Here is a 13,209-nt window from a genome sequence, read left to right as displayed (position 1 = left end):
ACAATTAAATTCAGCATAGTTTTCATTATATTTATTAATTAGCTTATTAGTGTTGTAAGAGATACATGGGAAAAATGATCAAATTGGAAGATACACTCAGCCTTCCCTAGGTTAAGTTTGTATAGGTAGAATATTATTAATATAAATATTTCAGAAATTGCACCTTTTATGTGAAGGCTCTGGAGATTTGTCAATGTCTTCCCTGATAATAGCATATACTTAAGAAAATGTTTTCTTAAGAAAACATTGATGAAAACTATAAAATAGCTATGTGCAGTATGACTACAGAAAATTTTGCCATCCTTCATATGATGTTATTGGTTACTGTGATAAATTAAGTAATTTTATTATCAAGCAGGTATCTGCTTCTTGATGCTTGCTGAAGGCTTCTGGAAAGGATTCTACTACATCCTCTGAACTTTGATACCTCAGAGAATAGACTCTTGGATTCAGGTTTCTGAGCTGTTATTCCTTAGACAACTTTCAGACTGTACTAGTGGATCAAGACAGGATTTCCATGACTCTTTTTACTTTAAAAACAAATGTAGTGTATATATGTCCATGCCACTCTCTCATCTTGTCACAGCTTACCCTTCCCCCTCCCCGTATCCTCAAGTCCATTCTCTAGTAGGTCTGTGTCTTTATTCCCATCTTGCCCCTAGGTTCTTCATGACCTTTTTTTTTTCTTAGATTCCATATCTATATGTTAGCATACGGTATTTGTTTTTCTATTTCTGACTTACTTCACTCTGTACGACAGACTCTAGGTCCATCCACCTCACTACAAATAACTCAATTTCATTTCTTTTTATGGCAGAGTAATATTCCATTGTATCTGTGTGCCACATCTTCTTTATCCATTCATCTGTCGATGGACACTTAGGTTGCTTCCATGTCCTGACTATTGTAAATAGAGTTGCAATAAACATTTTGGTACATGACTCTTTTTGAATTATGGTTTTCTCAGGGTATATGCCCAGTAGTGGGATTGCTGGGTCATATGGTAGTTCTATTTTTAGTTTTTTAAGGAACCTCCATACTGTTCTCCATACTGGCTGTGTCAATTTACATTCCCATCACCAGTGCAAGAGGGTTCCCTTTTCTCCACACCCTCTCCAGCATTTATTGTTTCTAGATTTTTTGATGATGGCCATTCTGACTGGTGTGAGATGATATCTCATTGTAGTTTTGACTTGCATTTCTCTAATGATTAATGATGTTGAGCATTATTTCATGTGTTTGTTGGCAATCTGTATAACTTCTTTGGAGAAATGTCTATTTAGTTTTTCTGCCCATTTTTGGATTGGGTTGTTTGTTTTTTTGTTATTGAGCTGCATGAGCTGCTTGTAAATTTCGGAGATTAATCCTTTATCAGTTGCTTCATTTGCAAATATTTGCTCCCATTCTAAGTGTTGTCTTTTTGTCTTGTTTATGGCTTCCTTTGCTGTGCAAAAGCTTTTAAATTTCATTAGGTCCCATTTGTTTATTTTTGTTTTTGTTTCCATTTCTCTAGGAGGTGGGTCAAAAAGGATCTTGCTGTGATTTATGTCATAGAGTGTTCTGCCTATGTTTTCCTCTAAGAGTTTGATAGTGTCTGGCCTTACATTTAGGTCTTTAATCCATTTTGAGTTTATTTTTGTGTATGGTGTTAGGGAGTGTTCTAATTTCATTCTTTTACATGTAGCTGTCCAGTTTCCCCAGCGCCACTTATTGAAGAGGCTGTCTTTTCTCCATTGTACATTTTTGCCTCCTTTGTCAAAGATAAGTTGACCATAAGTGCGTGGGTTTATCTTTGGGCTTTCTATCCTGTTCCATTGATCTATATTTCTGTTTTTGTGCCAGTACCATACTGTCTTGATTTATATAGCTTTGTAGTATAGTCTGAAGTCTGGGAGCCTGATTCCTCCAGCTCCATTTTTCTTTCTCAAGAAAACATTGCTGCAGCTATTCGGGGTCTTTTGTGTTTCCATACAAATTGTGAATTTTTTTGTTCTAGTTCTTTGGAAAATGCCAGTGATAGTTTGATAGGGATTGCATTGAATCTGTAGATTGCTTTGGGTAGTACAGTCATTTTCACAATGTTGATTCTTCCAATCAAGGAACATGGTATATTTCTCCATCTATTTGTATCATCTTTAATTTCTTTCATCAGTCTTATAATTTTCTGCATACAGGTCTTTTGTCGCCTTAGGTAGGTTTATTCCTAGGTATTTTATTCTTTTGTTGCAATGGTAAATGGGAGTGTTTCCTTAATTTCTCTTTCAGATTTTTCAACATTAGTGTACAGGAATGCAAGAGATTTCTGTGCATTAATTTTGTATCCTGCTACTTTACCAAATTCATTGATTAGCTCTAGTAGTTTTCTGGTAGCATCTTTCAGATTATCTCTGTATAGTATCATGTTATCTGCAAACAGTGACAGCTTTACTTCTTCTTTTCCAATTTGGATTCCTTTTATTTCTTTTCCTTCTCTGATTTCTGTGGCTAAAACTTCCAAAACTATGTTGAATAATAGTGGTGAGAGTGGGAAATCTTGTCTTGTTCCTGATCTTAGTGGAAATGCTTTCAGTTTTTCACCATTGAAGATGATATTGGCTGTGGGTTTGTCATATATGGCCTTTATTATGTTGAGGTAAGTTCCCTCTATGCCTGCTTTCTGGAGGGTTTTTATCATAAATGGGTGTTGAATTTTGTTGAAAGCTTTCTCTGCATCTATTGAGATGATCATATGGTTTTTCTCCTTCAATTTTTTAATATGGTTTATCACATTGATTGATTTGCGTATATTGAAGAAACCTTGCATTCCTGGGGTAAACCCCACTCGATCATGGTGTAGGATCCGTTTAATGTGCTGTTGGATTCTGTTTGCTACTATTTTGTTGAGGATTTTTACATCTATGTTCATCAGTGATATTGGCCTGTAGTTTTCTTTCTTTGTGACAGCTTTGTCTGGTTTTGGTATCAGGATGATGGTGGCCTCATAGAATGAGTTTGGGAGTGTTCCTCCCTCTGCTATATTTTGGAAGAGTTTGAGAAGGATAGGTGTTAGCTCTTCTCTAAATGTTTGATAGAATTTGCCTGTGAAGCCATCTGCTCCTGGGCTTTTGTTTGTTGGAAGATTTTTCAATCACAGTTTCAATTTCAGTGCTTGTGATTGGTCTGTTCATATTTTCTATTTCTTCCTGGTTCAGTCTTGGAAGGTTGTGTATTTCTAAGAATTTGCCCATTTCTTCCATGTTGTCCATTTTACTGGCGTACAATTGCCTGTAGTAATCTCTCATGATCCTTTGTATTTCTGCAGTGTCAGTTGTTACTTCTCCTCTTCCATATCTAATTCTATTGATTTGAGTCTTCTCCCTTTTTTTCTTGATGAGTCTGGCTAATGGTTTATCAATTTTGTTTATCTTCTCAAAGAACCAGCTTTTAGTTTTATTGATCTTTGCTATTGTTTCCTTCATTTCTTTTTCATTTATTTCTGATCTGATCTTTATGATTTCTTTCCTTCTGCTAACTTTGGTTTTTTTTTTGTTTTTCTTTCTCTAATTGTTTTGGGTGTAAGGTTAGGTTGTTTATTTGAGGTGTTTCTTCTTTCTTAAGGTAGGGTTGTGTTGCTATAAACTTCCCTCTTAGAACTGCTTTTGCTGCATCCCATAGGTTTTGGGTCGTCCTGTTTTCATTGCCATTTGTTTCTAGGTATTTTTTGATTTCCTCTTTGATTTCTTCAGTGATCTCTTGGTTATTAAGTAGTGTATTGTTTAGCCTCTATGTGTTTGTATTTTTTACAGATTTTTTTCCTGTAACTGATATCTAGTCTCATATCATTGTGGTCGGAAAAGATACTTGATATGATTTCAATTTTCTTAAATTTACCAAGGCTTGATTTGTGACCCAAGATATGATCTATCCTGGAGAATGTTCCATGAGCACTTGAGAAGAAAGTGTATTCTGTTGTTTTTGGATGGAATGTCCTATAAATATCAATTAAGTCCATCTTGTTTAATTTATCATTTAAAGCTAGTGTTTCCTTATTTATTTTCACTTTGGATGATCTGTCCATTGGTGAAAGTAGGATTGTGTGATTGTGTTATGTATGAAATGTATGAAAGTATGATTGGGTTACTGTCAATTTCCCCTTTTATGGCTGTTAGTATTTGCCTTATATATTGAGGTGCTCCTGTGCTGGGCGCATAAATATTTACAGTTGTTATATCTTATTCTTGGATCGATCCCTTGATCATTATGTAGTGTCCTTCTTTGTCTCTTGTAATAGTCTTTGTTTTAAAGTCTATTTTGTCTGATATGAGAATTGCTACTCCAGCTTTCTTTTGGTTTCCATTTGCATGGAATATCTTTTATCCATCCCCTCACTTTCAGTCTGTATGTGTCCCTAGGTCTGAAGTGGGTCTCTTGTAGACAGTATATATATGGGTCTTGTTTTGTATCCATTCAGCCAGTCTATGTCTTTTGGTTGGAGCATTTAATCCATTTACATTTGAGGTAATTATCGATATGTATGTTCCTATTGCCATTTTCTTAATTGTTTTGGGTTTGTTATCGTAGGTCTTTTTCTTCACTTGTGTTTCCTGCCTAGAGAAGTTCCTTTAGTATTTGTATAAAGCTGGTTTAGTGGTGCTGAGCTCTCTTAGTTTTTGCTTGTCTGTAAAGGTTTTAATTTCTTCATCAAATCTGAATGAGATCCTTGCTGGGTAGAGTAATCTTGGTTGTAGGTTTTTCTCTTTCATCACTTTAAATATGTCCTGCCACTCCCTTCTGGCTTGCAGGGTTTCTGCTGAAAGATCACCTGTTAACCTTATGGGGATTCCCTTGTATGTTATTTGTTGTTTTTCCCTTGCTGCTTTTAGTATTGCTTCTTTGTATTTAATTTTTGATAGTTTGATTAATATGTGTCTTGGCGTTTTTCTCCTTGGATTAATCCTATATGGGACTCTCTGTGCTTCCTGGACTTGATTAACTATTTCCTTTCCCATATTAGGGAAGTTTTCAACTATAATCTCTTCAAATATTTTCTCAGTACCTTTCTTTTTCTCTTCTTCTTCTAGGACCCCTATAATTCGAATGTTGGTGCGTTTAATGTTATCCCAGAGGTCTCTGAGACTGTCCTGAATTCTCTTCATTCTTTTTTCTTTAATCTGCTCTGCAGTAGTTATTTCCACTATTTTATCTTCCAGGTCACTTATCCGTTCTTCTGTCTCAGTTATTCTATTGATCCGTTCTAGAGAATTTTTAATTTCATCTATTGCATTCTCATTTTTTGTTTGCTCTTTAGTTCTTCTAGGTTCTTGTTAAACATTTCTTGTATTTTCTCCATTCTATTTCCAAGATTTTGGATCATCTTTACTATCATTATTCTGAATTCTTTTTCAGGTAGCATGCCTATTTCCTCTTCATGTGTTAGGTCTGGTGGGTTTTTACCTTGCCCCTTCATCTGCTGTGTGTTTCTCTGTCTTCTCATTTTGCTTAACTTACTGTGTTTGGGGTCTCCTTTTCGCAGACTGCAGGTTCGTAGTTCCCGTTGTTTTTGGTGTTTGTCCCGAGTGGCTAATATTGGTTCGGTTGTGTAGGCTTCCTGGTGGAGGGGACTAGTGCCTGTGTTCTGGTGGATGAGGCTGGATCTTGTCTTTCTGGTGGGCAGGTCCAAGTCTGGTGGTGTGTTTTGGGGTGTCTATGACCTTATTATCACTTTAGGCAGCCTCTCTGCTAATGGGCGGGTTTGTGTTCCTGTCTTGCTAGTTGTTTGGCAAAGGGTGTCCAGCAGTATACCCTGCTGGTCGTTGAGTGGAGCTGGGTCTTGGCTTTGAGATGGAAATCTCTGGGAGATTTTTGCCATTTGATATTACATGGAGCTGGGAGGTCTCTGGTATACCAATGTCCTGAACTTGGCTCTCCCACCTCAGAGGCACAGCCCAATTCCTCAGTGGAACACCAAGAGCCTGTCATCCACATGGCTCAGAATAAAAGGGAAAAAAAAAGAAAGAATGAAAAAGATAAAGTTATTAAAATAAAAACTAATTATTAAAAAGTAATAAAAAAAAGAAAGAAGAGAGCAACCAAGCCAAAAAACAAATCCACCAGTGATAACAAGTGCTAAAAACTATACTAACAAAAAGAAAAGAAAAGAAAAGAAAAAAAAAAAATGGACAGAACACTAGGACAAATAGTAAAAGCAAAGCTATACAGACAAAATCTCACACAGAAACATACACATACACAGTCACAAAAAGAGAAAAAGGGGGAAAAAATATATATATATATATATCGATGCTCCCAAAGTCCACCTCCTCAATTTGGGATGATTCGCTATCTATTCAGGTATTCCGCAGATGCAGGGTACGTCAGGTTGATTGTGGAGATTTAATCCGCTGCTCCTGAGGCTGCTGGGAGAGATTTCCCTTTCTCTTCTTTGTTCGCACAGCTCCTGGGGTTCAGCTTTGGATTTGGACCCGCCTCTGAGTGTAGGTCGCCTGAGGGTGTCTGTTCTTTGCTCAGACAGGACGGGGTTAAAGGAGCAGCTGCTTCGGGGGCTCTGGCTCACTCAGGCTGGGGGGAGGGAGGGGTACGTAGTGCGGGGCGAGCCTGCAGCGGCAGAGGCCAGCGTGACGTTGCACCAGCCTGAGGTGCGCCGTGTGTTCTCCCGGGGAAGTTGTCCCTGGATCCCGGGACCCTGGCAGTGGCGGGCTGCACAGGCTCCCAGGAGGGGCGGTGTGGATACTGACCTGTGCTCGCACACGCTTCTTGGTGGTGGCAGCAGTGGCCTTAGCGTCTCATGCCCGTCTCTGGGGTCTGTGCTGATAGCTGCTGCTCGCACCATCTCAGGACCTCCTTTAAGTGGCGCTCTGAATCCCCTCTCCTCGCGCACCAGGAAACAAAGAGACAAGAAAAAGTCTCTTGCCTCTTCGGCAGTTCCAGACCTTTTCCCGGACTCCCTCCCGGCTAGCCGTGGTGCACTTAACCCCTTCAGGCTGTGTTCACGCCGCCAACCCCAGTCCTCTCCCTGGGATCCGACCGAAGCCCGAGGCTCAGCTCCCAGCCCCCGCCCGCCCCGGCAGGTGAGCTGACAAGCCTCTCAGGCTGGTGAGTGCCGGTCGGCCCCGATCCTCTGTGCGGGAATCTCTCCGCTTTGCCCTCCGCAGCCCTGTGGCTGTGCTCTCCTCCGCGGCTCCGAAGCTTCCCCCCTCCGCCACCCGCAGTCTCCGCCCGCGAAGGGGCTTCCCAGCGTGTGTAAACCTTTCCTCCTTCAAAGCTCCCTCCCACTGGTGCAGGGCCTGTTCCTATTCTTTTGTCTGTTTTTTCTTTTTTGTTTTGCCCTACCCAGGTACGTGGGGAGTTTCTTGCCTTTTGGGAGGTCTGAGGTCTTCTGCCAGCGTTCAGTAGGTGTTCTGTAGGGGTTGTTCCACATGTAGATGTATTTCTGATGTATTTGTGGGGAGGAAGATTGATCTCCGCATCTTACTCTTCCGCCATCTTGAAGCTTCTCCCTCCAAATAATGTTTTAAGGCATGGAATTGTCTAAGTGTAGACGAGAGATATGTGTGCTAAACCATCAAAAGCATGAAAACAGCCCCACTCTGCACAAATGGACTGTATCAGAAATTAGAAAGATCAGAATTAATTTGCTTTCTTCTTCCTGCCATTGCTTAGAAGATGGACTATCTATAATGCATCTCTGAAATAATTCTTTTTAAAAAAATCTTTCAGTGGTTTCTATCAACAAATAAGAAATATTGTTCTAGTCTTTCCTTATCTTGTAATTTTATTTTTGCCCTTATCTTTTAATTTGTCTCCTTGTATACACTGTATTATGCATTCAACTTATCTTACTATTTATGTCCATGAAATTAATCTCTAATTTTTATTCTGTAGTTCAGGCCAAATTCAGAAATTAAGTCAGAATTAGAATTCACTTCATGTGAAATGAATAAATGAACATAAAATGTGTCTGAATAGGGAAGGCTAAATATTGTAAAAAAGTTGACTTTCATAATCATTATAAATTTATTAGTATTCAATGAATTTCCAAACAATGCTCAGTGTGACTATGGGGATAATTCACGTCATAAAAAGATTTCAAAATTTTACCTGGAGTAAATAATAAGCTTAGTATTGCAAAGAAAAGGTGAAAACAGAGAAATGAGAATGGACCAGCCAGAGTAGTTATTAAAATATTTTATTAAGCCCCAGTAATTCAAATATTTTAGTACATGTGAAAGAACAGACTAGCTAATCAATGAAATAGAATAAATCACTTAGAAACAAATCTTAAAACATATGCTAATTTAATTTGTGATAAAGGAGTCATGTTGTATTAGCAGGGAAATATTGAATTGGTTCATAAATGATAATGGGACTATTAGAAAGCTACATACATGAGAAAAAATGTCAGTTTAGATACTCACTCACTCACCAAACAATAGAAAACAAAATAATTTAAGATGGAATTAAATGTAAAAATTTGAATCAGGACTTTTGCTTCTACACCTGCATGATTTCATCACCACAAAGATCTCTCTAATGCTATCCCTTTGTAAGTCACATCCCTCCCCACTGGCTCTAGCCTCCATAAAGCCTGGAAACCACCAATTAATTTTCCATTTCTATGATTTTGCCATTTCAAGAATGTTATATGAAAGGAATCACACAGTATGACCTTTTGAAATTGTCTTTCTTTTCACTCAGTGTAATGTTTTGGAGATCCATCCAAGTTGTTGCCTGTATCAGTACTTTGTCCCTCTTTATTACCGACTAGTATTCCATAGTATGAATGTACCACAGGTAGTTTAACCTTTCACCTACTGATGGACGTTTTGGTTGTTTCCAATATTTGGAAATATTGTTTTCTTTTCCCCACCTTCCTGTGGGTTACTTGAACGTTTTTTTAAATTTCATTTTGATTTATCTATAGTTTCTTTGCTTATACCTCTTTGCATGATTTTTCAGTGTTTTAAAAAACACTGTGGGCAGTTAGGAACCAAGATGGTGGAGTAGAAGGATGTGCTCTCACTTCCTCTTGTGAGAACACCAGAATCACAACTAGCTGCTGGACACTCATCGACACGAAGACACTGGAACTCACCAAAAAAGATGCCCCACATCCAAAGACAAAGGAGAAGCCACAATGAGACGGTAGGAGGGGCGCAATCACAGTAAAATCAAATCCCATAACTGCTGGGTGGGTGACTCACAGACGGGAGAACACTTATACTACAGAAGTCCACCCACTGGAGTGAAGGTTCTGAGCCCCACGTCAGGTTCCCAACCTGGGGGTCCGACAATGGGAGGAGGAATTCCCAGAGAATCAGACTTTGAAGGCTAGTGGGATTTGATTGCAGGACTTCAACAGGACTGGGGGAAACAGAGACTTCACTCTTGGAGGGCACACACAAAGTAATGTGCATATTGGGACCCAGGGGAAGGAGCAGTGACCCCAGGGGAGACTGAACCAGACCTACCAGCTAGTGTTGGAGGGTCTCCTGCAGAGGTGGGGGGTGGCTGTGTCTCACCGTGGGGATAAGGACACTAGCAGCAGAAGTTCTGGGAAGTACTCCTTTGGCCCTCCCAGAGTCTGCCATTAGCCCCACCAAAGAGCCCAGGTAGGCTCCAGTGTTGGGTTGCCTCAGGCCAAACAACCAAAAGGGAGGGAACCCAGCCCCACCCATCAGCAGTCAAGCGGATTGAAGTTTTACTGAGCTCTGCCCACCAGAGCAACACCCAGCTCTACCCACCACCAGTCCCTCCCATCAGGAAACTTGCACAAGCCTCTTAGATAGCTACATACACCAGAGGGCAGACAGCAGAAGCAAGAAGAACTACAATCCTGCAGACTGTGGAACAAAAACCACATTCACAGAAAGACAGACAAGATGAAAAGGCAGAGGGCTATGTACCAGATGAAGGAACAAGATAAAACCCCAGAAAAACAACTAAATGAAGTGGAGATAGGCAACCTTCCAGAAAAAGAATTCAGAATAATGATAGTGAAGATGATCCAGGACCTCGGAAAAAGAATGGAGGCAAAGATCGAGAAGATGCAAGAAATGTTTAGCAAAGACCTAGAAGAATTAAAGAACAAACAAACAGAGATGAGCAATACAATAACTGAAATGAAAACTACACTAGAAGGAATCAATAGGAGAGTAACTGAGGCAGAAGAAGGGATAAGTGACCTGGAAGACAGAATGGTGGAACTCATTGCCATATAACAGAATAAGAAAAAAGGATGAAAAGAACTGAAGACAGCCTAAGAGACCTCTGGGACAACATTAAATGCAACAACATTTGCATTATAGGGGTCCCAGAAGGAGAAGAGACAGATAAAGGACCCAAGAAAATATTTGAAGAGATTATAGTTGAAAACTTCCCTAACATGGGAGAGGAAATAGCCACCCAAGTCCAGGAAGCACAGAGAGTCCCATACAGGATAGACCCAAGGAGAAATACGCTGAGACACACAGTAATTAAACTGACAAAAATTAAAGACAAAAATTATTGAAAGCAGCAAGGGAAAAACGACAAATAACATACAAGGGAACTCCCATAAGGTTAACAGCTGGTTTCTCAGCAGAAACTCTACAAGCCAGAAGGGAATGGCATGATATACTTAAAGTGATGAAAGGGAAGAACCTACAACCAAGAAAAAACACTGTGGAGAATGGATATGTATTTCAGAAGGGAAATATAACATTGATAAAGAACAAAATAAAAGATAGAGTTGTAAATGTCATAAATTTATTTGACACACAAATTTCATGTACTTCCAATTCCCGTCCCTTCTTTCTCCCACTGTTTTCTCTCCTGATAAGTCTTTGTTCTTCATTTCTGGAAAAGTTCATCTGATGAAGTTTGTACGTTTCCATCTTCAAGCATTTCCGTGTTCAGATTCTAAACAGTAGAAGAAAAGTTAGAAATATTAGGGAAATTTTGTGATCTAATAAAGGAATAATTTTTCATATTTTAATTATAAATATTTGAACTTAATAAGTTTAATTATTTTTAATGATAAGGTTGTTCTCAGTTTTTTCATGTTTTAAAGTGGAAAGTGGAAGGTCTCACAGCAAGTGTTGTATTGTTAAAGATGAACGCTGTCAGTCAGCCTAAAGGAAGGTCTTGTAGATCACATCTCTTGTGCTGTGTTATATGGATAATTTATAGTGAACAGTCCCCTGACTTTAACTAGTATAAGTTTAGAAACATCCCAGAAAGGCCGTGGGTAATAAATATATCACCACTGAGTATAGAAACATAAACTAAATATTAGATGAGTTCCCTTTTTTATGTGGCAAATTCCTGGATTCATCTTCAAACAAGTCAACCCAGACACCAGTAATTATATTTTACTTGCATTTTTTTCTGCTGTGAAATTCTATAATACATTTTAGATAGTTCAATTCATAAATGATTTACCAAGGAGTTTTATAATATGGTAAGGATATGCTCAAGAAGCAGCTTTACACAGACAACACATATTTTATTTATTTTCTTTTTGTTGGCATTAGATTTTACTGTTTATACTTTACCAGCACTGCAGGGAACACTGTACTCTTCAATGGTGAATTCCTCTGAAATGCAAAAATGATGAGACAGAGTGAAGACATTCAGTAATAGGCACATGAATGGTTAATTGTAAATAAAGTGTGTAAGCTACAAAAGAAAGTATAAAGCACAGTTACAGAGCCAATAAAAGGACTTACTTCTGTACTAAGCCTTTTGGGATTGGTTAGTGAGGAGCAAGAGAAAATTGGGCTTGGACATAAAGTTGAGGAGCAGATTTCACAAATGGATAACTGTCTTTCTATAGGACACTGTATAGCCCTTTTTCACAACTATGTTTTTCCTATTGGAGTTGTACGTTCCTCTCTGAACCTTTTCTTTTCTAAGAAAGAGTAAAGTTTGAACACTACCAGCATGCTAAGATACTGGTAAGTTTCTACTTCAAAGTCATGAGCAAATGGAAGAATTTCCTGACATATTATACAAAGTTTCCCCAAATTTGTGAAACTATCTGAGGCCCAAATCAAAAATAGAACAAATTTTGGGTCTCATATCACACATTTTTAGTTATTGCCACCCTTTGTTTCTTTCTGGAATAATTCAGTCCAGAAAAAACGTCACAGGGGAATTTAGAAATAATTGATCCCCTTATTGCTTTATGATCAATTTATAAGAATGATTCTAATACTTGTTTGGGGGCATAAGACAGATTAATATACAGGAATATGCTTATCCTGTGATCATAAACTCAACTCTTTCTTCCAGTGAAAGATTGTGGAGTTTTCTTTCAGCTAAGGTGACCCTGTCCTAGTTAGTCATCTTTTTCCTTTCAAGGCTCAGCATGTCTGAATCCCACTCACCTGTCTCATAATAATCATAGGCCTTTACGGTAGCTGGTTTTAAATTCTTTATTGGGATGTTTCGTTCCACTGAGAAGGAGAAACTCAAGCTTTGATGGGTTAGCTGGAGAGACAGGAAAACTGAATTGGAATCAAAGATTAACTCAGTTACTCTTTTCTTAAGATAGTATCAAACCCTGTACTTATGCTGTCCTCTGCACCAAAACCTGTGGAAAGAACGAGAGGTTTTAAGACTTGCATAATACACTCAATGACAGATAAAAGAAGGGCAAAAAGACGATTTTATGGACAGTCAAATGTAGTAAATTGAGCTTTGTTGACCTGGCCCAGCTTCGTTTCCCTCTGTAGCTATTTTCTTTCCCCACAATTCATAAATGCTATACCAGGGAGTTTTCTAATATGGTAAGTTGTGTAGGTGAAATACACTCTTTGGAACCTGGGTTGGTTTGTTAGAATCTGTAGTGGTTCTTCCAGATCTAGCAGAATCACAGAGAATCTTACCTCTTCAAAGTAAATCAGGACGTGGTTGGTGCTCACGTCAGTCCTTTGAATCTGAGGCCTTTCTTGGAGCTGTTGACCAAGAGGAAAGGCCAAAGATATGGGATGAGGAACTTTCAGGCTGAGGCAGTTTTCAGGTATTTATGTTCTAAATGGCTTCTCAGAGACATCCAAACACTAATTTTGATTTCTTCAAGAATAAAAGTAATAATAATAAAAATAATAAAAGTAATATGTATTAAACCCTCCTTATCTATCTGTCTATCTATCATCTATTTAGAGAGGGAATTATCTTGCAACTATTAAAAAAAAGGAGAATATATGTATATGCTTACATATGATATAG

General features: G+C 38.6%; 1 protein-coding gene and 1 long non-coding RNA gene across 5 annotated transcripts in view; one reads left to right on the top strand and one right to left on the bottom strand.

The window, feature by feature from the left end:
* LOC116761010 overlaps window positions 1–13,209 on the top strand; it is a 160,285-nt gene that overhangs the window by 123,976 nt on the left and 23,100 nt on the right. The window lies entirely within an intron of this gene.
* The window catches only part of LOC116761005 (pregnancy zone protein-like), a 49,173-nt gene continuing 46,738 nt past the window's right edge, over window positions 10,775–13,209 (bottom strand). The window contains exons 33-36 of the mRNA XM_032646657.1: window positions 12,867–12,935; window positions 12,366–12,468; window positions 11,532–11,573; window positions 10,775–10,896 (exon numbers count right to left, since the gene is read on the bottom strand). Coding sequence (XP_032502548.1) covers window positions 10,874–10,896; window positions 11,532–11,573; window positions 12,366–12,468; window positions 12,867–12,935 — 237 coding nt within the window. The 3' untranslated portion in view covers window positions 10,775–10,873. The remainder of the gene's footprint in view (window positions 10,897–11,531; window positions 11,574–12,365; window positions 12,469–12,866; window positions 12,936–13,209) is intronic.

Source organism: Phocoena sinus, chromosome 10 (genome assembly GCF_008692025.1).
Source record: "Phocoena sinus isolate mPhoSin1 chromosome 10, mPhoSin1.pri, whole genome shotgun sequence".
Classification (NCBI taxonomy): domain Eukaryota; kingdom Metazoa; phylum Chordata; class Mammalia; order Artiodactyla; family Phocoenidae; genus Phocoena; species Phocoena sinus.
This window is presented reverse-complemented; position numbering and strand designations above follow the sequence as displayed.